General features: G+C 55.1%; 8 protein-coding genes across 8 annotated transcripts; 4 read left to right on the top strand and 4 right to left on the bottom strand.

Moving 5' to 3' along the window:
- Window positions 1–18: 18 nt before the first annotated feature.
- On the top strand, window positions 19–1,856 carry BDZ99DRAFT_565395 (D-galacturonic acid reductase-like protein). Its single transcript, XM_033727472.1, has 3 exons — window positions 19–322; window positions 377–1,166; window positions 1,221–1,856. The coding sequence occupies exons 1-3, from the start codon at window positions 136–138 to the stop codon at window positions 1,483–1,485; spliced, it is 1,242 nt and encodes a 413-aa protein (XP_033584649.1). The 5' UTR covers window positions 19–135; the 3' UTR covers window positions 1,486–1,856.
- Window positions 1,857–1,933: 77 nt separating this feature from the next.
- Window positions 1,934–2,811, top strand: BDZ99DRAFT_457411 (uncharacterized protein). Its single transcript, XM_033718672.1, has 2 exons — window positions 1,934–2,211; window positions 2,307–2,811. Exons 1-2 carry the CDS (start codon window positions 2,020–2,022, stop codon window positions 2,568–2,570), a joined length of 456 nt encoding a protein of 151 aa, XP_033584648.1. The 5' UTR covers window positions 1,934–2,019; the 3' UTR covers window positions 2,571–2,811.
- A 5,700-nt stretch (window positions 2,812–8,511) lies between these two features.
- On the top strand, window positions 8,512–8,982 carry BDZ99DRAFT_22496 (uncharacterized protein). Its single transcript, XM_033713465.1, has one exon. It carries the CDS (start codon window positions 8,610–8,612, stop codon window positions 8,850–8,852), a length of 243 nt encoding a protein of 80 aa, XP_033584647.1. The 5' UTR covers window positions 8,512–8,609; the 3' UTR covers window positions 8,853–8,982.
- Window positions 8,768–11,504, bottom strand: BDZ99DRAFT_505303 (uncharacterized protein). Its single transcript, XM_033724097.1, has 2 exons — window positions 11,128–11,504; window positions 8,768–11,073 (listed from the first exon to the last, which is right to left on the bottom strand). The coding sequence occupies exons 1-2, from the start codon at window positions 11,388–11,390 to the stop codon at window positions 9,036–9,038; spliced, it is 2,301 nt and encodes a 766-aa protein (XP_033584646.1). The 5' UTR covers window positions 11,391–11,504; the 3' UTR covers window positions 8,768–9,035.
- A 316-nt stretch (window positions 11,505–11,820) lies between these two features.
- BDZ99DRAFT_431967 (uncharacterized protein) lies at window positions 11,821–12,738 on the bottom strand. Its single transcript, XM_033717310.1, has 2 exons — window positions 12,610–12,738; window positions 11,821–12,496 (listed from the first exon to the last, which is right to left on the bottom strand). The coding sequence occupies exons 1-2, from the start codon at window positions 12,657–12,659 to the stop codon at window positions 12,034–12,036; spliced, it is 513 nt and encodes a 170-aa protein (XP_033584645.1). The 5' UTR covers window positions 12,660–12,738; the 3' UTR covers window positions 11,821–12,033.
- Window positions 12,739–13,360: 622 nt separating this feature from the next.
- BDZ99DRAFT_493448 (alpha/beta-hydrolase) lies at window positions 13,361–15,753 on the bottom strand (the record flags this gene model as incomplete). The annotated part of the gene is made up of 2 exons (XM_033723234.1): window positions 13,361–15,510; window positions 15,592–15,753. The coding sequence occupies 2 exons, from the start codon at window positions 15,751–15,753 to the stop codon at window positions 13,729–13,731; spliced, it is 1,944 nt and encodes a 647-aa protein (XP_033584644.1). The 3' UTR covers window positions 13,361–13,728.
- A 4,219-nt stretch (window positions 15,754–19,972) lies between these two features.
- On the top strand, window positions 19,973–20,890 carry BDZ99DRAFT_431962 (putative epoxide hydrolase; the record flags this gene model as incomplete). The annotated part of the gene is made up of 3 exons (XM_033717309.1): window positions 19,973–20,020; window positions 20,117–20,518; window positions 20,573–20,890. 3 exons carry the CDS (start codon window positions 19,973–19,975, stop codon window positions 20,888–20,890), a joined length of 768 nt encoding a protein of 255 aa, XP_033584643.1.
- A 672-nt stretch (window positions 20,891–21,562) lies between these two features.
- Window positions 21,563–24,804, bottom strand: BDZ99DRAFT_375199 (uncharacterized protein; the record flags this gene model as incomplete). Its single annotated transcript, XM_033714970.1, has 2 exons — window positions 21,563–24,667; window positions 24,745–24,804. 2 exons carry the CDS (start codon window positions 24,802–24,804, stop codon window positions 21,563–21,565), a joined length of 3,165 nt encoding a protein of 1,054 aa, XP_033584642.1.
- Window positions 24,805–25,694: the final 890 nt, after the last annotated feature.

Here is a 25,694-nt window from a genome sequence, read left to right as displayed (position 1 = left end):
CCTGACGTCTGCAGCTCCCACGACGCGCCATGTCGACACGCGCTGCTCCCCACTTCAGCAGAACTCTTCTCTTTACACTCCACGATCCAGGTTGACGATCGCAATTGACCTTCTTTCTGCTGCTATTCTGAAATCATGGCTCCTCTCGAAGTGTTGATGGTCGGAACCGGCGAGTATACGACGGGCTTCGTAGGCGGGGGCATGTCGGGATCAGACAAGAAAGTGGGAGTTGTTGGACTTACACTCTTCGATCTGAGGCGACGTGGGAAGGTTGGCAAGCTCTCTATGGTGGGCGTCTCTGGCAACAAGTTCCCAGCGATTCGTAAGACCTCGCCATGCAAAGGCAGCACCCAATAGACGCTGAGAGCAGACACAGGCGAGCATTTGCACAAGAACATCTCGCAAGTCTACAACGGCCTTGATGTTGCGTTCGAGGAGTACCCGAAAGAAGGTAAACGCGACCCAGACTCCTACAAAACCGCCATCGATGCTTTACCGAAGGGTAGCGCTATTACTATCTTCACACCGGATACCACTCACTACCCAATTGCTCTCTACGCAATCGAACGGGGCATCCATGTACTCATTACCAAGCCAGCTGTCAAGCTTCTCGAACACCATCAGAAGCTGCTAGAGGCCGCCCGCAAGCACAATGTGTTCGTGTATGTGGAGCACCACAAGCGCTACGACCCCGCCTACGCAGACGCGCGGTACAGATCCCAGAAGCTGGGAGACTTCAACTACTTCTACAGCTACATGAGCCAGCCGAAGAGTCAACTGGAAACGTTCAAAGCGTGGGCTGGTGTGGACAGCGACATCTCGTACTATCTCAATTCCCATCACATCGACGTGAACGAGTCCATGGTACCGGACTTCAAGCCACTCAAGGTGACAGCGAGTGCCGCAGAGGGAATAGCGACAGATCTCGGTTGTGCGGAAGGTACAGAAGATACCATCACATTGCTAGTAGACTGGGTCAAGAAGGATGACCCGAAGAAGCGCGCAACGGGTGTCTATACAGCGAGCTGGACGGCTCCGCAGAAGGCTGGCGTGCATTCGAATCAGTACTTCCACTACATGGCTAGCAAGGGCGAGGTCAGGGTGAACCAAGCTAAGCGTGGTTACGATGTAACCGACGACGAAGGGGGATTGCTGTGGTACAACCCGTAAGCCATACGAAGCCCATCCGCCTCGCTGAATCGATGCTGATAAAGAATTAGGTTCTACATGAAGTACGCGCCTGATGAAGAAGGCAACTTCGCGGGTCAGACCGGATATGGGTACATTTCGTTTGAGAAGTTTGTGGACGCGGTGAACGGCCTAAACGCTGGAAAGGTTATATTGGACGAGCTAGACAAACGTGGTCTACCGACGTTGAAGAACACATTAGCTACTGGTGCTATTTTGGAGGCTGGGAGAAGGTCACTAGATGAGAAGAGACCGATTGAAATCGTGGAGGAGGCTGGTATCTGGTCACTGAAGTGAGTGATGCAGCAAAACGCTAAGAAGGCGCATACTTGAAAATTGAGGCGCTAGCAAGCAATGGCAACGAATCAGGTTGCTTTCATAGTTGAAAAAACAAAAGACACGGGAGCCTATGATATGGAAGAGGCTCATAAAGCGTCGTATGGAAATAAACGCCTGTGGACCTAAGAATGAGAAGGATTCATTGGGCGCTGGCAGATCGGTTAATCGATCGAGGCACTACCTGGTGTTACGTGACCTTCCGAAGGTGAGAGAGACTTATATCAGTGAGCTGGAGACCCATCTCGATGATCTCAAACCTCATGTCGAAGATCTAGCAGCCCTACAAGAATGCGGGGGCACAAATCTCGATAGACGCTCGGACCAGCAACATCTTGTTCCAACCCACTTTTTCCCCTCTCAGCCTTACAGCATCGCGGTCTAGCTCCCACTGACGTCAAGCCTCTAAGCAAGGAACCGCGCCTAGGTGATCACGGGCCGTGTCCATCAACACAAACACACATCTCCAGCCTCCTCTGGAACAGTTGTCGAAGCATGTCAGCCCTCCTCAGACTCCCACTCGCTGCCCTTTCGCTCATCTCGGCGTACGGGCTGTACCACTCCTACCAGTGCATCGTCAGACTGCGGCAGTACGAAGAGAAGTCGGAGAAAGCAGCGCAATACTCCAACACAGCAGCAGAGCAGCTCCATAAGACGCGAACCACGCAAGGCAGTGCAGCTGTATCGGTATGCTAGCCTGCCAGAGCCATGCTTAGCTTCCCTGCTAAACATTGGAGGCCTAAATCGATTTAGCAGCGTGGCTGACAATAATCTTTGCTTAGATCATCTTGTCCTTCCTCTCGGCAACCGCCCTGGTCTTCGCCTCACCCTCGACTACCACGGCTGTCCTCGCCAGCGCGGTAAACGTCGCTGCGACGTTGGCTGTGCGTGTCCACGTGAAGAGCTTCTGGGACAACAAGGCCAAGGTGCCGTTCACCACGGGGTACAACGAGGCGATATCAGGCACGGCAGAGCTGGTGAAGGTATTGGGCGTACTGGGCGGCGTATGGGCTGTTGAATTGGTTGGGGCAGTGCTCAAGGTCTAATATATGTATATATGTGTCTGTGCTGAACGAGCGACGAGATATTTGGCATCGTAAATCTTCACTCATTCGGGCAGCAACCGCGATATGACCCTAGAGACAAGTGGTCTGGTCCCTTTGTAGATCCGACGAACGTACCTTTCTACGCGCTGAATACGCCCTTGGTGCTAAGAAGGTGGCTCGAGATCTGTGTTGGTAGAGTAGACAAACACATAGCCCACACGCGAGTCACGCGAGTCACGCGAGTCACGCGAGTCACGCGAGTCACGCGAGTCACGCGTACAGAAAGCGCATCGTGAGGCCTTCCGCCTGCAATGGTGCCCGGGTGGCAATCCGCGACGCCCCAAATGGTGGCGCAAAAGGGCGAATAGCGCATCTAGTCCTCACATAATGGCGCAAATCTCGTCCCAAGATGAGCAGACCGTAGGGAGCAGACAGCAGGTAGCACAATGGGAGGATACGCACTGGTTCATTTCCCTTGCCAGACGCCAGCGACGAAGGCCGCGCCGGCTCTGGTTGCGGACAGCGGTCGCGTACTGGGGGCTTGTCGGTATTTGAGGCGCGTCGCCAGCAATAGCAGGCCAGTCAAGATCGACCAGATCAGCGGAGGGCGGACAGTAGCGCCGTGAGGCGTGGAGGCCGGGGCGCCCTCACCGGAGTCGCGACGACACCTGGAGGCGCACAGCAGGAAACTCGCAGCGGCCTCGAGCTGCGCACCTGGCAACCTCCCTGCTCCCCGTGCCGGTCTGCAGTCGCCATCGCCATCGCCATCGCCGCACGGCGTCCAATATCGAGAACCACGGTCAGCCCTCCCGCCGGCGCCTGTGCTAGATGGGAGACGGCCAGGCGAAAGCTGTCACACGCCAAGAGGTTTCAACCCACCCCGGCCACGGGCGCTTGTTCTCAGGCCCAGCCCTGCTGCGCATGCCGCTCGCTCTCCTCCCTCGACATCCTCTCTTCCTCCCTCGACCGTGCAGCTGCCCTTCCGCCTCCCGTCGCCTTCGCATGGTGCCCGCCGCGCGCCATCGCTCCAGCACGGTTCGCTGCCGTCGGGACCAGTCCTCTCCCCCAGCTGAGCATCTACAGCGGCCATGAACAACCCAAACTTCGCCAACATGATGCCCAACAACGGCATGCGGCCGCAGTTGCAGCTGCAACAGGCGTCTTTGAATCACTATCGCAACCAGCCGCCTCCTCCGCCGGGCTGGCAGCAGGCTTGCCAACCGGACGAGCGAGCTCGACTGGCAACTCAGATGTATGCTCCCCATTTCACCTCAACAGCCGTGGCCACTTCCCCGCCACGTCACCTCCACCCCAACTTGTTCGCTCGCACGCTTCACCCATGCTAATCCCCTCGCGTCCGCAGGTCTACATACTACCGTCTTCTCAAGCCCGACGCCTCGGACCAAGAGGTCATGACTTGGGGCATCCGCACCGAGTCCGACCGATTCCAACAGTCCGTGTCAAAGGAGGAGTACCTCTCAACCATGAGGCAGCGCTTCTTGCAGCTCCAGCAGGCCCGCCAGCGAAACGTCGACATGCAGCAGCAAGGAACCAACATAGGCCAGCAGCAGATGATGATGGGCAACAACCTCCAAATCCCCCGGCAAAACCAAGGCGCCCAGATGCCACAAGGCTTCCCGAACCCGCAACTCCAGCGCCCGATGCAGGCCTCTCCGATACCGCTGAACGCAACCCAGTCGTCCATGGGCAACGAGAACCCAAATCAGTTCGCGAACCAGCAACCAGCTCCCCAGCCAAACATGCAGCGGGGGGCCCAGCAAGGACAGAATGGGGACAATGAGCGCATCAATGTACTTGCTCAGAGGTTGATGACACAGGCAACCCCTGAAACGAAAGAACGATTCAACGCGCAGCTGCAGATGCTACCCATGGAGAAGCTCCAGCAGATCAGGGCTCGTGGCATCGACCCCCTCTTTTTCGTCTTTCGCCAGGAAGCCGCCCGAATATATCAACTGAAGCAAAAGGAAATGTTGCAGCGAGGCCCAGGCAACGGGCAAGGATCCCGCCCAATGCAGCCAGGCCAGGCCAACCCGATGCCTGGACAACAGCTGCCCACCTCACAGGGCCAGATCGGGGCGGTGAACGGGCAAGACTTCGACTACGCCCAACTCGCCGGCCAGCAAGCCGAAGCTCTCCGAGTGCAGGACCAAGGCCAGGTAGTTGTTCCCGCGAGCAACAACATGAATACGAACCCTGCCATGGGGCAGTTCGGACCCAACGGTGCGCCTCAAGGTCAACCGCCTCAACCAAACCAAGACCAGAACGGAATGGCCCAGCGTCAGGCCTTTGCTCAAGCTCAGGCTCAAGCTCAGGCTCAGACTCACGCACGGAACGCTCAGGCGCAGGCGCAGGCACAGGCACAGCAAGCTCGCGCTCAGCAGCAGGCCCAACAGCAGGCCCAAGCACAAGCTCAAGCCCAACAAGCAGCTTCGCAGGGACAAGCTCAGCAGCAGATGATGTTGCGAGGTCAGGTTGGTGGCCTGAACATGCCACAGGGCCCCCAGCAGAGTCCTGCAATGCCGTTCCTCACACGGCCCATGGCTCCCCCCGGCCAACAGGGCAGCTCCACTCCTCAGCCAAGGCCACAGCCACACGTACCTCAGATGACGCCGCAGAACCAGACGCCCATCAATCCCAATGCAATCGATCCCCAGGTCGCTGCCCGCCTAGTTCAGCAGGTCCAAAACAGGGCTGCCGCAGCTAATGGTCAACCGATGACACAACAGCAGAGAGCTTCTCTGTTGCCCCCAAATCTTCCGCCTCAGGCTAGACAGCACATCATGAATCTTCCTGACGACCAGTTTCGTTCGATACTCACCAAGATGTCCGTGGGTCGGCCGAACAATCCAGCGCAGAATCCTGCAATTCCCGGTAACCCTCTACAGATGGGCCAGATGGGCCAGATGGGTCAGAATGGCCTGCCAATGAACAGTCAAGCTTTTGCGATGGGTATGCAAAATCAGCAGTTTGCTAATGCGGCGAATCTGAGCGCGCAACAGCAAATGCGACTTGCTCAGCAAAACCCTGCTGCCTTTAATCCTCAGCAGCTTCAGATGTTGCAACAGCACAAGCAGCAACAGCAGCAGCAACAACAGCAGCAGAGAATGCAACAGGCGACCCTGGCCTTGAGGAGCAGCCCACAGATCATCAATCAATCCGACTCGAAAGCGTTTCCACAAAGTCTAGTGAACGGCACCATGAGGCAGCATGTGCCACCAGAGGTAAAGACATGGGCGCAGTTGAAGGAATGGGTCAGCCGCAATCCCAATCTGGCCCCGAATCTCGATCCACAAAAATTGCTTCTGCTTCAAGCAATGCACTTCCTGGACTCTATGCAGCAGCAGCAGCGCATGAACGGCCAACAAGGTCCTCCGCAGCCCAACAACAACGCTCTGGCCCCAACACCACAGCCCGGTGGACAAGCACCTCTCGCAAGAATGGTGTCGAATGGAGGCCCGCAACCGCCCATGCAAGCTCGGAACGCACCTCAGATGATGCCTGGCATGGGATCATTACAGCCTGTGACTCCGCAGGAGCTTCAATTATTTCGACAGAGGCTCAATGCGCATCAGGCGGGTGTGAGTGACGACCAGCTCCGACAGTACATCAATCAGCAGCGGGTAACTCAGGCTCAGAAGATGCACGAAGTACAACAACTACAGGCAGCTCAACCAGCTCAACCGCCTATGCAAGCGCAGCCTCAGCAAACACCCCGTCCTCCAATGCCGCCTGCTCAGACATCATCGTCACGGCTACCCAATAGGGTGCCGCAACCGCCAAAACCTGCCACCCAGCATCAGAACGGCAACAGACAGGGCGTCAAGCGTGCGCACGACGAAATCATTGACGTCTCTGGCCCCGGCAGTACTGCTGCTATGCCAGCTCCGCAAGCGCCCGCGATGGTGCCGTCTCGATCACAGCAGAACTCGCTCAATTTGACGGCTGAGCAGATGCGATTACAGCAGCAACAGAAAGCCCAGGCTAGCGCCCAGGCCAATAGAGCCCAGCCGCCGAACGGTGTACAGGGTCCTCCTGCTGGCCAAAGTATCAATATCCAATCTGAACCCCAGTTTCAAACACTGTTGGCAGAAGTTACGAACACGCTTCCACGAGAGGCACCAGTGTCCCTCTCGCCACAGGACCGAGCCCAGATGCAGCAATGGATCTCTGACCATATCGCACATATTAAGAAGATGGACCCTTGTCTCAAATACTTTATGGTATACGCCGAGACGACGGACAACAATAAGCGAGTAGTAAGGCAAATGATGGAGACAGTAAGTTGAGCCCCTATCAACTTCGTATCACCAGACTAACCAAGCATTAGCGCGTTCTCATCTGGCGACAACTTGCCAAAGACGGAACCCTCTCTGAGCAAGTCTCGGTGACAAAGGACACGTTCCAGAAGGCCCTGCACCAGATGGCAGCCTTCATTTCCAAGATAGGGCCCCGAATTGCGCAAGCGGCCCATGCCGCACAGAAGCCTGCTTCGCAAAAACCCCAGCAGCAGCAGCCCACCGAGGCACCACAGTCCAAGCAAGCGCAACTGAACGCAGCTAATCTGCGGATTGTTGAGCAGCAGGCAAATCACCAACGGCAGAACAATCTCAAGGCTCCACCGCCTCCAACGACCGACAGGCCGCCATTCCAGCTCGGCGCGCAGTCCCCAAGAGGCGCCCCGCAGTACTTGAACGAGTCCCAGGTCAACCCTAGCAACTTGAAGATACCGTCGAAGAAGAAGCAGAAGATGGATGTTGTTGCCAACCAGACCTCAACTCCTGCCCCGATGTCATCACCCCATGTTGGAGGGCCTAAGGGAATGACACCGGATCTGAAGCGTCAGCAACACCCTGAGAAACCAAGTGAGGCAAAGCCCACGTTCAAGTGCTCAGAGAGCTCGTGCGACTTCAGTATCCGTGGCTTCGATACCCCGGCTGAACTTGATGCGCATGGCAAGGAAGCGCATCCTAATGTGGAGGACCCTCTCCTGTTTGCTCTCGAAAGCGCCAGAGTAGGAATGGCGCTTGACCAAGACGGTAACGAGAAAGCACCAAAAGTCGACGCTAGAGCTGCGAACCGCGGGATTCCCCCAAGCAGATTGCCTCCTCATGCTGCGAAGACTGGACAGACTCCGGCTGTGAAGCATGAGGTCAGCACTCCGGCGCAGTCTGCAGCTACTCCTATGGCACGTGTGGCCACCCAGACCAGTGCGATAAAAGGCTCGCCCTCGACAAACTTGTTGCGGACGCCCCAGACAGGTGCTAAAGTGGCGACCCCGAGCACCGGCCATGGAGCGCGCGGCACGCCAATCAACTCAAAAGCCGACATCAAGGACACCATCAAGCCGACAGAGCACGAGAAATCGCCAGACCCTTGGGCGTCTATAGCGTTTGACGAAGACACAGTGAGAGCAATGATCGATAGCATGGACATCCCCTACATGCGAGTTGAGCCTCCCAAGATCGAGGACACCTCCTGGATACCGCGGTCCCTGGAAACCCTAGAGCCCTCGCCCGCAACAACGCCGGAGTCTAGCAAAGATTCGACCTCGACGCGGAGCTCGGACATCTCGGAGGGGGATAACTTGCAGATCGACGTCAACATGGACGACGGCTTTGATCAGGACATCTTTGGCGATCCTCTGCCAGAAATGACCATCCGCGAGGAGCTCCGCATGCTCGGCCTCCTCGACGACGGCATGGACGACTTCGATCTGGGCGGCGAGGGCCAGAAAGAGCTGTCCGAGCTTTCCTGGGAGAATACATTCGGCAAGCTCCAAGGCGCCGAGGGGGCCCTCGACGCATGGGGAACGGATTTCTAGAGTACCGTTTGGCCACTTTTACAATATGGCGTTTTGTGAATGGGATGATGTTCTGAAATCTCCTTTTTTTTTTTCCTGTTCTAATTGTATCATGAATAAGCATTTGGCGCTTTTGGGCAGATTACGGATATCTAGGGCTTCGAGAGGTGTCGGACTCGCTGGAGCTAAAGGACAAGGGCGGTTTTTTGGGTGTCGGGATGGAAATGGAATGGGTCCTGGCGTGTGGATTATTGGGTCGCCCGGAAAGATTATACCCCATTTTCCCTTGGTTTCTTCCTCGTGTTATATACTTCCTTTTATCTTGTCCTGCATTTGCGCGGTGTGTTTTTTTGGGCGGGACTCTTTATTTATCTATCGGGTCCTTTACGTACGATGAAATTTTACAAGTGTTGTTCTATATATTGAATCTGGATTCTCGATTTTGCGCGAACTTTGCTTAATCGTCTGGACTGTCAGGAATGGAAGAAGATAAGAGACCGAAAGAGTCCTCTCGACCTTGCTTGAATTTATCTCTGATCGACAAAAGAACTCGATCCCCGAGCCCGAAATACTACTTCGACTTATCACCGCTCAATCAACCATATCGCCTCTGGTCGCATGTCCCCCTCCAACGCCACGCCCCATCACTCCCCTTGCCCTGCCCCTGCTCCTCCCAACTCTCTCACCAACCTCTCCGTCATATCCTCGCGCACCCACTCCTCAATGCGCGCCCCGACGTCGCCGACCAGCCGCTCGTACGTCTCGCTGACGAAGAACAGCCCGCAGTGCGCGCCCACCTCGTCCACGCCCTCCATGTACACGCGGAACCACGTCGGGTCCAGGCGGCCATGCGCGTCCGTGGGCGGCAGCATGCAGAACTTCTTGTCGCGCTTTGGCTTCGCCGCCGCCGCCTTCGGGTTTTCTTTCTTCTTCGATTCCGCGGCTTTGGCGGCAGCGGCTTCGGTCCGCGCGGAGGGGGTGTCGGTGTTGAGGATGTTGGTCGTGGAGTGGTGGTATGTGCCTGACGAGGCTGAGGGGGTGGTGGGCTCTAGGGTGCTCTGCTGCGTTAGGGGCTCGTGGGTGGTGCTCTGGCGCGTGAGAGGTTCTTTGGTGCTTTGCCGTGTGAGAGGCTTCGAGGGCGGTGGTTCCTCCTGTGGTAGTTTCTCCTGCGGTTTCTTCCCTTCGTTAAGCAAAGCCTCCGCTTCCTCAGTCTTGCCTTCGCGCATCAAGCGCTCGTAGTCGCGCTGCCGTGTCTCGCGCGCGCGGTCGGCGGCCCAGACTTTCTCCCAGCTGAATTCTTCTTCTTTCTCTTTCTCTGGTTCCTGGGTCTCCTTCTCTCGGTCGGCAGCCTTCTTTTCCGCAAGCTTCTTTGCTTTTTCCGCTTCCTTTTCTGCGGCTTTGGCGGCTTTCTCGGCTTGCTTGCGCCGGTTCTTCTCGATCTTCTCTTCGAACTGGGCGCGGTCCTTGATCGCGGCGTTGCGGTCTTTGACGGTCTGCTTGTAGTTCTTCAAGACGCGGGCGTGCTCCTTCTCGGCAAGCTTGCGGGTGTCTTTGTCGGTGTATTGGGAGAAGTCCACGCTTGGGGGTTCGTCGGGGACAGGCGGAATTGGGGGAAGGGTTATGGTCGAGCTCAGAGACATGGTTGAGGACGGTGAGGTGATAGCTGTGTCTTCTAGGCTCAACGGATTGGCGGATGAGTCTGTTGTCTGCTGCCTCGTGACAAGGCTGAGATCTGCAGTCGATTCTACGATGATGTGTTCATGTTCATCATCGTCTATGGGCATGGAGTCGATATGCCGCATGTCCATTTCCTCGTCATGTTCCGAAGTTGCTGAGCGCGGTTCCTCCAACTCCTTAGCGCGGACTGCGTTGTCACGGTGCTCTTCAGCTGATTTGAATGAGTTCACAGAGGGCGATCGGGATGGCTGGGTTTTCTTGGTAGTTGTTGGTGTGAGGTGCATTTCTTCCATCTCCGCTTCAACCGGACGCTCCTCGCCTTCTTCGCCTTGTTTACTAGAGCTGCGACTCGATGGTCTCGATGACGACGGAGACTTGGGCTTCTTGGGTCTGCCTGTGCTAGCGGTGTAGTAGTTTATGAACCGCACACGCGGTGGTGGTCTGGTGCTACTTATAGCTGTTTGCCTTACAGCCTCGTCCTCTTCCTCGAGAGCGCGAATACGGGCATAGCGCTTCTTCAGAGAACCGTAATCGGCCATGGTACCGCCAAATTCGAGATGCGAAGTCACATAACTCTTGGTGGCATTCATGAGGCCGTCAGAATGCTTGGAAATGAAGTGTAAGGCGTTGCCCCAGCCTGATCTCTCTGGCAGATTGACGTCGTTTGGGAAAACAGGGTTGTAGTTCGGATCTGACGGCTTGGGAGAAAAGAATGTGTTCACTCTATTCACGTTGCTAGCACTTCTAGAGGAACTTTCGTTGCCTGTAGGTTGAGCTGGCGAGTCAGCAGGTCGGAAGATACTCCCAAGGCCACTAACGACGACGCCAGGGTGCATGCCCAAAAAAGGCACGTCAAAGTTGATAGTTCCGATAAGACGATGGCGCAGGGCATCACCAGTGGCAGTTGAATAGGGCGGTACCAAAGCCACTTCTGAGCACAATAAGCCTCCCATGGAATGGCCAAGCAATATCACGTCGGTGGTTGGAGACTCATGTGGAGCAAGCCTGAGACTGAGCATTAGCTCAAGGTCAGGAGTCTAAGCTCAATATTCCGCGTACCAAGTTGAGAAGTCATCTCTTGCAAACTCAATAGCGCGTCTAGATTTGTACTTGGGGTATATCTTGGTATGTACGACGTGGGTGTCCGCTAGAGTGACGGTGACCAGATTGTGGACGTGGGCGGGGAAGCTTTGGAAGCTGGTCTCATTGCCCATGAAGCCGTGTACATAGACGAGAAGTAGAGTGCGCCTTCCAGCATGTTCTGATTCCGGGACTGGCACAAGGGACTGCGTGGACGACGTCCGGGGATCGTTAGACCCCATAGAGGGTGAGTATGGAGAGTAGGCTGGTGGTGGCTCGCTGGTAGCTGTGAGGAGTGCAGCCTCGCTCTTGGCACGAGGAGGTAGAGGAGGTGGCGTGGGGCGACGTGCGCCGGTGTTATCTGCCATTGATATCATTGCTGGGTGAATTTAGCTACGAGATGCTTGGACAGTTGTAGGACCATGAGGTATGCTGCTGATAGTAGCGAAAGTGAAGTACTCTTGTTTTAGAGCTTCGCAAGTATGCTACGTGATGAGCCAGGCTGGCACTGTTGGTGGTGAGAAATTGGATGGCTACGTGTGTTGGAAGTCTTGGAGGTCGATGGTGTTGAGGATTCATCCTGGCACACCCCCGCGCTGAGGTCAGCCAAGCCATTTAGCGGCAGGAGCTGGTTTGGAGACATGCAAGGGTCCACTGTCCCTGGCGGCTTCGATCCAATCGGCGCGAGGTCGCCTTAGAATTGCCGGAGTGAGCATTGCACAGAAGGGAGGCTGAGAGGCTACGAATGACAGTAGCGAATATGGACATGTTGATTTGCGAGACGCCGTGATGGAAAGCATAAGCTATCCATCGATTCCACAGCGAAACTGCTCGTGCCTGCACAAGCATCAGTCGTATATGATACCGCCAATTTGCAGCTCGAGACTATAGCCGCTCCCCAAGTACAAAACCGTACCAAATCGTGGAAATGAACGCAGCCAAGTTTAGCAAGCTGCTCACGCCATGAAGGGTCCCAAAACGCTTGTTCAGCCGCTGCATTTCCGCACTATGTGGGCCGGCATCATAGCTCTTCTTTCCATCGCGCGTCTCCTGGTGTTTCCGCTCCTTCATACATTTGGTTGTTTCAGGGCCTATCCATACCCAGTTGATCACGCCAGTGACGATCATAGTCCCTATGAGTGATGCCGGAAGTGTCTGCTGCGTCAACAGCTTGGGACCACCGGAGTAAGTCAATGCAAGCACTACTGGCAGAGCGGTCTGCATCGTGAAGTATACGGGAAAGATGTGCGATTGGAGGACGGAGAATTGCGGCCGAGGCAAGACGCGGAAGGCGATGATTCCACCGACGAAGGATTGGAAGAGGGTGCTTCCGAGGAGCGTGCCATAGCTGTATAAGCCCACGTTAGCTGCCATATCCAGGTTATCGTTGAGATGCAACTAGTTCCTGGTGTTGGAGGGTTGCATCAAAAGGACTATGCGGCAAAAACGCGGGAACAGTACCTGAGGAGATGGTAGGGCTCCGGCTTCGTAAAAGCGGACAGAGAAGACATGGCGGCGTAAGAATAACTACAAGCGTTTCGTAAGGCGTGTGAGGAGTTTTGTGCAGTCTAGTTGGTGTCGATGCTACGTTGAGGGAGAGTGAGGATTAGACCTCGGGAAACCGATGATGCTTGCTTTCATTGACATAATGCTCCGAAGTCATGCCGCTTGGAATAAGCTAGTCAATATCCCAGAGACGTTGGTTTTCTTCACTTTCCTACACCTTCGCAAAGTTGCAAAATTCCAGGACTAAAGCTAGACCGGATCACCTCTATAGTTACGCGCGCAAGCTGTAATTAATCCTAGCTAATAAGTATTTAACTAGGGCCTCAGTGCAGCGCAGCGCTTCCAGTGTAGGGGGGTCGTAAGTGCGGGGTCTAGTGGTCTAGGCACTGCTGGCTGGGAATGTAACTAGCCGATATTTTGCACAATACAGCACCTTCCTGTGTCCGGTGAACATAGCGCTAATGAAGCCACCAGCCTAGCTGTATATAGACGTTCCTCCGGCACGGCTAAGGTAGCTCAGCCTCATGTTGGACGCCTCCACAACCGCTCAAGCTCTTCTATAAACTCTACCGCCCACCCGTTCCCTTAACTTAGCTCTGGTAGAGATGCAAGCGCCTTAACTATCCAGGCTTGCACATCTGCCTAGCGTTCTTAGAACGCTCTTGTTATTACAAGGGCTTTCGCCATGTTTAGTAGAATGGGGACACGTCGCAATAATTTTATTTCCGCAATAATTTTATTAAGAAGCGAATGACTTGGCCTCGTGGAACGGACTGCCATAAAGGTCACAACAATGAGAGTATTCCAAGTGGCGAACGCAACTGCTGCTGCTGGACGACTTTGGTGCCTTTTTCGGGTAGCGCGACAACGCCATTTCCTCACTTCGCCCTTCATCCTCCATTCCTTTCCTTCTCCACTCCTTTCTTCCTCCACTCTTCTTCACTCCTTTCCGCAACAATGGTACACGACGACATTCGTTTGTTTGTGGTTGGAAACAAGCGCCATCGTTGATATGTTAGACGCCAGCTTGAGCTTCATAGTCATACGTACAAATGCTTCCCCATTCGCCCCCGCTCAAGCATGCACGGTGGGGGGCATATTCCGCTCAAACCAACCTACCACACGACTGCAGAAGTCCAAATACGTCGGAAACTGGCGCACGCCATGCCCTTCTTGAGGGTAGACCACCAGCACCGACTCAGCCCCAGCATCCAAGAGCGCGCGATGGTGTTCAACCGCCTGAGACGGGTGCACGCATCTATCTAGTGCACCGGCAATATGCAGCGTCGGCGCGTGCTGGCTCGAGGCGTGCATGACCGGGCTGCGCGCCGCGTACGGGTCCAAGGGATCGTAGGGCGAGGCGCGGAAGAAGAGCTCGTCGAAGCGCCCGATGTTCGACGTGGCGTGGTTCGACGTCCAGTTCGTGACGGCCGCGATAGGCACGGCGGCCACGAAACGGCGACTGAGGGTTGGTAGCCACGCCGCCATGTAGCCGCCGTAGCTGACGCCCATGATGCCCACGCGAGAAGAGTCGGCCACACGGCGAGTGATCATGGAGTCGACGCCCGCGAGCAGGTCCTGCGCATCGCCACCGCCTATATCGCCAAGTACGCGGTTTATGAAGTCGGGGCCACGGCCGATCGAGCCGCGTGGGTTGGCGTTGAGGACGGCGTAGCCGCGGGCGACGAGGAGAGCGACGATGGGGGAACGCATCTGCCACAGATTTCGAAAGGCCCAAATGGGGCCGCCATGTACGTTCAGTACAAGAGCATGCTGTCCGGGCTGGTCTCGAGGCTTGCAGAGCAGACCATCGATTTCAAGGCCGTCGCTCCCGGACCACACAGCACGCTCGATGCTTCCGACGCGTGCGCGTAACCAGTCAGTCCCGTCGTGAGCAAAGTCTGTGATAGTACGCGTGCGCCCGTGGTGTACCTCGCACAGTGTTGGAGGCTGCTCCCAGCCCTCAGTAACCACGGCGAAGGCCCCATCACGAGTCACTGCGGCCTCAGGCAATAGGGGACCGCATGTCAACGGGCTGTTCCAATGCTCTTCCACCATCCCAGATTGGAGGCAGTAGTGTCCCGCGACCGTGTGGCCGTTTCGAAGCCCGATGAATGACAGCCGCGCCTCCTGTGTCCAGCACAGATAAGTAACATCGACGCCGTTCAGATCGAGCGCACGTGGAACAACAGCCGCACCATTGGCGAAGTCGAACAACAGCACCTGCCCAGCAATGCCTCCCCGATCGCTGGCCACGGCCTCAATCGCGGCAGCAGCCTGCCCAGATGGCGCCGCAACAGGCCGTCCCAGCTGCGCCGAGCCAGTGTACAGCTCCCGCCAGGTGCCGCTGCGCAAGTCGAGCGCTGCGAGCCAAGCATCGTACCAGGCGTCTTCATCAGGCGTCGCCGACACCATCGCCAGTAGCTGCTCATTGCCCAGCCACGCTAACTCCCAGACATTCGTGTCCGTTCTGCTCACACGCCGCGCTTGCTGTGTCGCTAGGTCGACAACCCACGCGCTTCGACAGCCGCGGATAACGCCGCGTGCGTGCACTGATGGTGACCAGCTCGATGACCTGCCTGCTCTTCCGCCAGCGACGTCCGACCCCAGCGCCCCTGCTTGATCGGCGTCCAGCTCTGCCATCCGCACCACCAAGGACGAGCCATCAGGGCTCCAGGCGAGAGCCTCCGCCGTGCCAGGGAGCGACGTCACGAGCGCTAAGTTGCTAGGTGCAGCTGCGTCGGTGGTATCGCTCAGGTACACCTGGTAGACTCCCGCGTCGGCGCCGTCGCTGAGCAGCGCCAGGCGGCGGCCATCACAGGCCCATTGCGGACTGCGTGCGTTGTTGGCGCCGTGCTGGATCGAGGTGAGCGTGCCCGTGGCGGCGTCGACGATTCAGACGCGCTGTATAGGGCCCGTATCTAGCGACGAACGCACGCTACCGGTGAAGGCTAGTAATGGGCGGCTTGGGCAAGCTGTGGGCTCGGCGGCGTCACTGATGCGGTCCAATGCTGGGCCGTGGAGGCGCTGGAAGTGGTCGAATATGGAGCGGTATAGCGGGGTTTGGGATAGATCGGCGTCTTGCGTGAGAGTTGACATCGTATGGCGAGTGCGGCGCTCAAGAGATGTGATGGGCCAAGAAAGGGGAAGAATAGTGGGTCTGAAAGGTGCGGTAGAATTGAGGAATGTAGCATGCCTAAGGAGTGTAGTAGACCTGCAGCGTGCAAGCATGACTTGAGGATGTTGAAGAGCAGAGAGGAGAGAGGAAAATAATTGAGAAGACCTTGGCTGAGGTACTTATAGGTCTGATGGAGCACTGCATGGAGCTCTGTCAAACATGCCGACCGGTCCCGCAACGCGATTTAAGGATTTGGTACCTACTATGCAGGAAGATAGGACATGCATTGTATGTGGTGTTGTGTATGGTAGTTCCAGCTAGCTGCACGAACTTAGCGCAGCATACACGCCGCGCCTATAAAACAAACATTCACGCTGTTAGGGCTCAAGGTAGGAAGATCGAACGGAGCTTTATGGATGACAAGACATGAACGTAAGGAGTAAAGAGGTTCTTGGAACAAATGTCGTGATGAGACAGACGTCGGAACGACGTCGGCCCGATCAGAAGAGTTACAGTCACGTGTTTATACTTCACGGGGTGAGTTGTGCAAATTTTCGGGATATTACTTACTTTTTCGTTCCCTTCAATAACCTTAAGGGTCGTCCCGAGTCTTCTGCTATCAAGGTAATCTCAAAATCTTGATTTATGTTAGAAAAGGCTAGAATACCAGAGCATGGCCCACATGCCGGGCGCTTATTACAAGAAACATTCACGCAGTCAGATATGGAACTCTTTGTAACTTTACTAACCAACCATCGCCATGGCGCCCTCACAAGCCGTCTTAAGCAAATATGCTACTCTTTTATCATTGAGCCAGTGAGAAATCTACCAGAGTGCATTTCCACGCAGCGCCTTTCTCACTCCCCCCTTATCCCAACCCACTCACACAACCCAAAACACACAAAGGACCACAACCCCCAACAAAACCCGATTACCGCACCGAAACTCCGCCATTACCACAGCTCCACTCGTCCTGCTCATCACCGCCGCCAGCATCGTCATCCAAACCCTCTTCAACCCCCCAGTAAACGTCACTTTCGCAAAACCCCAGAGGTATAAATAGACAAAGAGAAGGGGCTTAATCGATATTCCAGATGGAATAGTCTTGTGGTGATTTTAGGTAGACTTCGAATGGTTTTCTGACCAGAAAACCGCCCACCTGCCTCATTTTCTTAGAGTATTGGATGATTTCCCGCATGGTTATATTGAAGTCTCGGAATGTGTTTGAACCAGGCAGCTGCTTGAAGTTAGCTTAATTACAGGGGAAGGATCTGAGGGAGCGAAAGCTAAAACGGTTATAAAATCTCCGGCGTTGAAAAGCATCCACGACAGACTTATATAAACCTCACTTCTCCAGTCTTTTAGTGATCGGCATCACTACCTAAACTTAGTACTAACCATAGATCCCTTCTGACCATCTCCGCCGCATCCACTCGTCCTTGCTGCTCGCCATCAAAGCTTCTTAAACCCCCTCTCACCGAATAGCCACGCTTGTGCTTAGAAGTTGATCCACCACACCATCAGCAGTTTCCCGCCATTCTTTGAATCCATCATTTCATTCTCTCCATGTCGATTTTCCCCCCTCCCTCCTATTCAACGCTATTTTGACGTCTGTTGATGTCCCTCCACCAGACCATGGTTTTGTTGGTTTGCAGGCCGTAGCATCTGAACATTGATAGAACGCGACATTATGTACATGAAAGCGCCTTGTTTACTACTAGCATTGATTGCTGTAGGTGATTGTCATAATCCAACAGGTTTGTTCCGATGATGGAATTTACGCACTTCCGCAAAACCCTTCCACCAGCTAGTGGGTCCCCTGAGAAGGTGGGAAGGTTTCGCGGGGGTTGTCAAAGCTGCGAGTTCCGTCTTTGTCTGTCCTTGAGATTGGAGCCGAGGAGAAGGTTTTATAGTAAGGGGAGACTGGGAATTAGGAGAGACACGGGGTGGACACGTGCCTTTGGCAGAGCCCCATAGCCCAACTTCGTTCTTACCTTGCTCGCAACATTTTCGAGATGTTGGGGGGATTCCCTCATTTTCGTGATAGAGGTTTACCGTCGTCGCGAGAGCGGCCGACGTTCAAACAGCCAGATAGCCAACTTGTTATAAACTTGTGACAATGTTCTGTGCTCACATCTCCTAATGCCGGGGTGATCCTTTGCGACGGTTCGTTGGAAATGCCCATGAATCTAATTGCGTGGAGTCTTTTTTGCTGTGAGACGCTGCGTGGCAAGTGTCTTGGGGTTTTTTTTGTCTTACCAGACTGATGGACCTACATTTGAATACAGGTATCAGGTTCAGACTTCTTTGGAGGGATTGGTCGGAGTTGATGCATGAATTTACAAAATCAACCACCTCCGATCTTTTCTGCTAGACACGGCGTAGATCTAGCCAGGCTTTCCTTAGCCCCAACACTCTTGAAAGGAATTAGCTACTAAGATAGCCTGTATGGTCGATGCACGTGACTAAGAAGCTCTTCTTCACAACCTCTCTTATATTCCTCTTCGCAGTAGGCGTTGTGCCACCCATTGCGCCGGAGCCACTGGCGGTCATGGAGTGCATGACTACAGTTGGTGAACTAGAGCCCGCAGTAGCTTCCACGTCCGCGCCGGACTGACGGAGGATCTCAAGCGCATGAGTGGGAGTTGACCATCATGGAAGCTTGGACTCTATGAGTTGCAACGCAGCGATAACGATGTTGTAACTAGATCTAGCAGAAGATGGCACATGATGAGGCTCGAGCAATCCCCGTGTTGGCCATCATGTAGCCTCGTCGTGATGTGTCACCGCTGGTCGGCGTGTAGTAGAAAGAAGAATCACTTTAAACGATGACGCCGTCGAAACTAACAAGAGAATCGGGTGACAATGGCCCGGACATGCTGCGTAAGAAGCACAAAGCAGAGAAGCAGTCCCTGTGTGGACTGAGGAGTGGCGCGCGGGACGGCAAGGTGAGGTGATTGATGGTCAGGGGGCGGCGCGTTGCCTGCCCTGCATCCAATCCATGGATCGAAAGTTCCCGGGGCCGTCACACGGCCGGCATCCTGTGGCCATTTGTCAAGGCGACGCCTGCCCTGAACCCTTCATTCTGTCTCTCCCTTCTTCAATTGCGCTGTTTCTCTTCTGTTCGCCTTTTCTTATACTCTGAACGCCCACTCAAACGCGTAGATCTGTTAACCTCAACCTCTACACATATTTGCCGCTCCCCCTGGCGTCAAGCAACAATTGCCACCCTCCTCAACTTCCACAACAATGTCGCCACGCATCCTCACCCCCCAAAGCGTCCGCACCGCGAGCATAGCCTTCAGACGCTTCAACTCCAACATCGCGACTAGGCGTAGCGCGACGAGGGTGATTGAAATGGCCGCTGTCAGGCCGAGTACGTGACGTACACTTCCTTCGAACCGCACCTGCATTGACTGACGATACTATCATAGCTGTGCGCGAGCAAGCAGTGCCTTTCCTCTGGCTGCTCAGCGGAGGGTTGGCCGTGCACGCGTTTTCGCGCATCGAGGGGACGAGCGAGCAGCAGAGGGATTTGGAGAAGGTAGGCTTGCCGTCTTTTCAAGATGCAATGGGGAAAAGTTGGCTAATTGTTGAGTGTAATTGCTTATTGTCTAATTCTTTGATTTGAGGCGCGGGAGGTTTTGGTAATGGGGCGTTGTTTGCATCGGATGGGACGGACCTGGTTCATCAGGGGTTTATGGGTATGTGACGGAAGCATTCTTGCATGCATCGGCCGGATTTGATTAAACTTCAGCGTCAGCGTCAAGAAGGAGCATATCAGCATGACCGATAGATGCATTCCTGGCGTTTAGATCGGGAAACGGGTTCTGTACGAAATGCTTCATGGGCAACGATGTTTTCGAAGATTATAGCGATGAGAAGAAGCACGTCTAGCTTCTCTACACACACCGACTCCGCCTATCCATCTGACTGCATTTACACAATATCTACCCATCGGTGCTGTTGATTAATAAATTCAGATCTAAATCAGACATAAGAAATCTCATTCTCAAGCGTGCCGAGGTTCACCTCACGGGAATCCTCTTCCCCACAGCATCGCGCGGGCCTCACAACCCCACACCATCAACCATAAAGCCCACCATGAACGCACTCCACTACGCCTCGCCGCGGCTCTCAACCATAAAACACATGCCTGGCATCCCATAATCCCATCGCCCTCTCCCACAACCGCCAATCATGCCCCCCCTCCCCCCGCCAAAAGCCCTCCTCTTCGACATCGGCGGCGTCTGCGTGCGTAAGCCAAGCGCCTCTTTCCCTACCTACCGCACATCTTCAATCTCAAGACCCTTCAGCTAATCTCTAACTATACGTGCTACACAGGTCGTCTCCCCCTTCCAAGCCATCCTCGACTATGAACTCGCCCACGCCATCCCCCCGGGCTGGGTCAACTTCAGCATCCAGCGCGCCGCGCCCACGGGCGCCTGGCAGCGCCTCGAGCGCGGCGAGGCCGTCCTCGACGCCACCTTTTTCGCGGCCTTCAAGTCCGAGCTCGAGAACCCCGCGCTATGGGACGAGTTCTGGCTCCAGCAATCGAAACTCGGAAAAGTCCACGGCGCGAAACCCCCCACCCCCTCCATCGCCGCCCGCGACATGTTCTGGGAAATGATGCGCGTCAGCCGGCGGCCGGACCCGTGGATGTATCCCGCGCTGAAGGCGCTGCGCGCGTTGGGGAAGTTCGTCATGGGCGCGTTGAGTAATACGATACCGTTCCACGAGGGCGTGGTGGATGAGAGGGGGGTTGTGTTTACGAACGAGCTGGTGCATGACCCGGGCGAGCATGCGGGGGATAGCACGGCGATACGGGATCGGTTCGATGTGTTTATTAGCTCGGCGCACGTGGGGCTGCGGAAGCCGGATGCGCGGATTTATGAGCTGGCGCTGAGCGAGTTGGATAGGGAGAGTAGGCGGAGGGGGTTGGGCCCGGTGGGGATGGGGGACGTGCTATTTTTGGATGATATTGGGAGCAATCTGAAGGGGGCGAGGGCGTGTGGCATGAGGACGTTGAGGGTGGTGCTGGGGGAAACAGAGCGGGCGGTTAGGGAGTTGGAGGGGTTGACGGGGGTGAGGCTAGTTGAGGAGAGGGCGAAGTTGTAGATAGCATGGTTGCTAATATGAAGGATGAAGCGAGCCCGAATTCAGATCATGCCTGTCGCTGTATAAGATAAATCCTAGAATAGAAAGGCAAAATAGGTTTTGAAGATGTGGATATCATCCAATTGCTGATGGTACTTATGTTGGAGGCGTTGCTAAATGTAACCGCGCGTCGGTCATCCACAGCGTGAGCAATATCTATGTTTTGAGAGCAGAGATCAATAATGATCTGGCAGACTACCTCGGCGAATTCATGTCCCTAAAGAAGGGTCCGAGTGCCGAATAATTCCCCCATATCATTATCCGGCCGTTATGAAATCCTAACCCTGAAACCCCATGACTGCAACGAGAGAAAACAGACCATGGTGCGATCCAACCATGTACCGGATCTAGGCATTGCCTTATAGATGCAAGGAAAACAAGAAGACAAAAGTCGACCAGCAGAAAGTAGCCAAATCGAAGCCAATTAAGACAGGGAGAGAAAAGGGTATCCGATACTGTTTCCAACCAACCCAATCCGCTTTCCATGCCCACAAAGCTCTGTAACCGCTCATTAGAACTCCCGCTCATCCCGATGCAGAATTTTAAGCCGATCCTCTCGGTGTCACTGAAGTGTCCCGATGAAAGTAATTGATACAGAAGGAAAAAAACCAAAAAAGATGCTGCAGTCCAGCATCAAGCCCTGACTGCAACTTCAACTTCATTGCCCGAGTCGCTCTGGCTCACATAGCCAGCATCGATGTTATCAGCCGCTCCGCTCATGCCAACAAGCCTCTTGCTGACTTCCAGACAACGCTCTACGATCTTGCCTTTGGTTTTGGCCGACATTTTGTGGGCACGGCCGGCTTCGTGTCCAATCCACACTCGCATAGAACTAGTCATACGCTCGAGGCCTTGCCGTCCACCGGCAAGCAGATCCTCTTCTTGCATGAAGCGCTGAACAACCTTGTAGGCGGCCACAAAACTGAGGAGAGTAAGCTTCGATCCAGGAAGGTGGCTATTGTCAACAACGAATGTTGCCCGGAGTCGAGCCTCTTCGTTAGGTGACTCAACTAGAGTGAGACATTTGGCAAGCGTCAAAGCCTTGTGAATATCTGTGGCTATTGGTGCATTTCCAACTAGATTCATAAGGACGGCCCGGGGAGAAGTGACAACATCGAGGTTCGTTGATGAAGGTGGCTGCGGCAACGCTTGGAAAGCTGCGTCCACACAATCTTCACGATCCGTGTCTGAAAGTACGGCTTTTGCGACAAGCGCTCGCAGCTGCGCCCCGGAAGTCGGAGGAGCAATACGAAGGGCCAGTTCTAAACCGCTCTCCACTTTTTCCGTCAGCACCCCATCTTCCGAACCCAACGAATCCGCAAGCGTTTTCCCGAGGATGAAGCTTGACCACCAAGCGGCAAGGGCGTCCAACGGAGAAGAAATTGCAAAGTCCTCGACAACACTGTCCATCGACTCATCCACGGTCGTGTTGTCGGCGCTTCGTTTATTCCAAGCCAGATTGTATGCGCGTTGAATTATACTGTCCACGAACACATCGTCACATTCTCTCTCGATCAGCGCCGCGAGATGGGGAGGAAGAGGTTCAACCTGGCAACGGTCCTTCGGGGTACAGCTTGCGATCCTGTGTTCGTCTCGAGCAGCATTCCAGTAACTGCGAGCTAGTTTCGCGCTCACGTCTGGGAACTTGTACCAATGGCCATATCCAATGTTTGCGAGCTCTTGAAGTAGTACCCGAATGTGTAGAGATTTGAGCATCAGGCGCGCCGGGGTGTCTGGCAATGTTCCAGAGGCGATGAGTGTGAGCACTAGTCGGCTCAAGTTGATCTCTGCGTCTCCTCCAGTCAGTTGAGCGTCAAGCGCAATCTCCCACGCCTTGACTCTTGCCGCTTCCGCTTCTATCGATGTCTTTGTGATAAAAGCATACCAGTCCTCTCCAATCACTCTACGCGTGCTGAGTTTCAACGTCTTCAGGCCTAAAGCCGCAAGTTCTAGTAGGAAGCTATGTCGAGGAACCCAGACGGTCTGAATTGCAGTGAGCCACGCACTTCTCCGGACCTCCACAGGAGATGCGAGAGATGGGGCTGGAGATAAGGTGATAGCGGGGGAAGCCTTCTTCTTGTGTGACTTTGATTTCGAATCAAACAAAGGCGCGATAATGTAAAATACTGCCCCAAGCAAGAGTAGTAGCTTGAACATGGGTAGGACGCCGGTTTGCGCCGAGACACCACCAACGGAGACTCGTGGTGAGAAAAAGCTGATAACGTCGAACGGTATCGCGAACAACCCACGCCCCGCAGGCTGATCAGTAGATTGTTCTCGCTCGCTGAACCCTTCGAGGATCATGAGACCAGCGAGCGACCCGACCATGAGTTTACCCATCATGCCATTGCCCTGTCGACCATTGACGATCGGTTGACCTTGTACACCGGACCTTTGTGGAGCATTGGAGTATGTAGGATACCTGTTCGGTGGAGCATAATGTGGCTGGTTTGCCATTCCGCGGTGGAGATTTGCCATGCTCTCTGGCACAGGTATCATTCCTTGTGGGGGACCTGAGACCGGTGTTCTTTGCATATGATCAAACGGATCATGGTGGTATTGCATTCCATCTGGCGTGTGGATGGCAACGTTGCTCATGCCCATCGGAGGACCGGACATGGCGATCTTCTCCATGTTATCAAGGCGTGCCTTACATGCTTGGAGCTCATCGGTGAGGCGTTTGTTTCGCTTCTCAAGATGTCGGATGTACTCGGTTGCTTTGGACAAGACGGTAGCTTTGTTGAGTTTGTGTGCTGGGGTAAGGCCCTCAAGATCTTCTGGGTCATCCTCCTCCTCTCCTGTGCCGTTTCCACGTGACATGATCCGAAGACTTGGCACGCTATCTCGCAAAGCAGCTATCTTATCGTTCAAGTTCGTACGATAGCGCTTCTCGATCATGTTATGGGCTGTCTTTTTGATGGGCGGCTGCCTGTCCTGTTTCGATTCCTCGGACTCTTCTTCACTGGATGACTTTCGCTTTTTGCTGCTGCCGGACGGTGCCGGCTCTGGCGACGAGTGAATTGTGTCTGGGCTGGATTGTACGTTGCCGGCAGATGCGGGGCTGTGGTGCAGGCTAGGAGTGGACCGCGGGGGAATAGCCATATTGCGGAGTGTTGACTGCTGTTCGAAGTTGATAGGCGAAAAGATGGGATTGTCGCCTTGTTGTTGGTCCCACCCAATTGGGGGTGTAGGTAGGAAACCGTTGGGTGTCGGGTTTCCATCAGAGGGCGAGCTCATTGCGCCCTGGAACTGGAAGGCGGGAGTGCTGTCTGTGTTTCCACTGAAAGAGTATGGAAGAGTGCTGGACGGCATGAGCTGTGAGGGAGACGCCTCTCCCGGGGACAGCTCCAAGGAAGTGTTGCGAAGTTGCGAGTTCTGGCGACGATTGTACAGAGCAGCCATCTGGGCAGACTGGCTTGACTTGGGATAGGGAACAGGCCCTTGGCCTAGCATGGGCTTGGTGTCTTGCTGGGCCTGGTTCTGTGCGGGGTTCCATTGCATCCATTCGTTCCAGTCGCCACGGGCAAATTCATCAGGCGAAGCAGCAATAAGAGGGATGTCTTCGCCCGATGTGACGAGCCATGGGGCTCGCAGAGTGCTGTTGAAGGGGTATTCATTGGAGAGCATCGACTCGTCCATTTTGGCTTTGTCGGCGTCAGAGGGCGGTGGGTCCTGGGGTCGGCTGCGCGGGCTCAATGGAGGGGGCTTGAAGTCATCAAACACGCAGTATGGGCCGACCTGGACAGCACTTGGTGTTAGCCATAGGACAAAGAGGCGTCGACAGACACGGCGCAATGCTGGATACGGGCACGTACGGCCACCCTCTCCAACTCGAGGCCGTCGTCTAGGCCACAGTCAGGAGTGTTTTCGTCCATGGTGCACGCTGGATCGGACGGCAGCGGCGCAAGAGCGCAACGGAGTTTTGGTATGGAGGAGACAGAAAGATGAATGAAGCTGGACTTCGCAGGAGTCTTACCAAAGAGGGAGCAGAGCAGGGCTAGCACATGGCCTGGCGATGAGATGGGCTGATTGAGAGATCTTGGGACGGTTGCAACACGGACGCAGTCGGCAAGCTGAAGCTGGACGTCAGGGCTCGATTGCCGCACCCGGGGAGCGCGCAGCAGGGCACGCACCGGGCCAGCGCTGGCAGCAGGAGGGTGATTGGCGGCGGGAGCGGAGAGCAGGACTGGAGCGGTCAGCAACCGGGGGGAGAAAAGAGGACTGCTTTGCGTGGTGTTGGAGGTTGACGATGTCAGGCCACGGCGGCAGCATCGAGGGGGCCTAGCAGCAACATCAGACCACCGAACACGCCACTTGGCCGATCCCCGGGTACCCTGCTGCCAATTGGAGATATCTCGGCGCAGGCCGGTAGGGCTGGTGCTGAGCCGCATGGGCGCATCTGTGAATCTGGTGGTGAATCTGATGGGTGAATGTTTTGAGGGGCACGTCTGAAGGCGGAGGACATATCTGCCCGAAGCCCTCCTCCAGAGACAGCGACCTCTGCTCTCGCTCCGACCCTGTATCCAAATTGCAAGATGCGGCACCAACGGCCGGAAGCAGCCGGAGCGCGTCCCGCCAGTCTCGAGACAACCTCAGAACTCTCGTGGACGCAACCTCACCGAGACATTTGCAACGCAAGACGCCGGATCGTCGTTCTGAGTTCAATCTTCCGGGCGACGCGACGAGTGTTGCCGTCTACTGGCTCGGCTTCGATTTGCGTACCGTCCATATACGAGAAGACGTATTGCAGCACGTCAAACAGCGT

The sequence above is a fragment of the Mytilinidion resinicola genome (genome assembly GCF_010093595.1).
Source record: "Mytilinidion resinicola strain CBS 304.34 unplaced genomic scaffold BDZ99scaffold_1, whole genome shotgun sequence".
Lineage (NCBI taxonomy): Eukaryota > Fungi > Ascomycota > Dothideomycetes > Mytilinidiales > Mytilinidiaceae > Mytilinidion > Mytilinidion resinicola.
The sequence above is the reverse complement of the archived record's forward strand: the minus strand, read 5'-3'. Positions and strand labels throughout refer to the sequence as shown.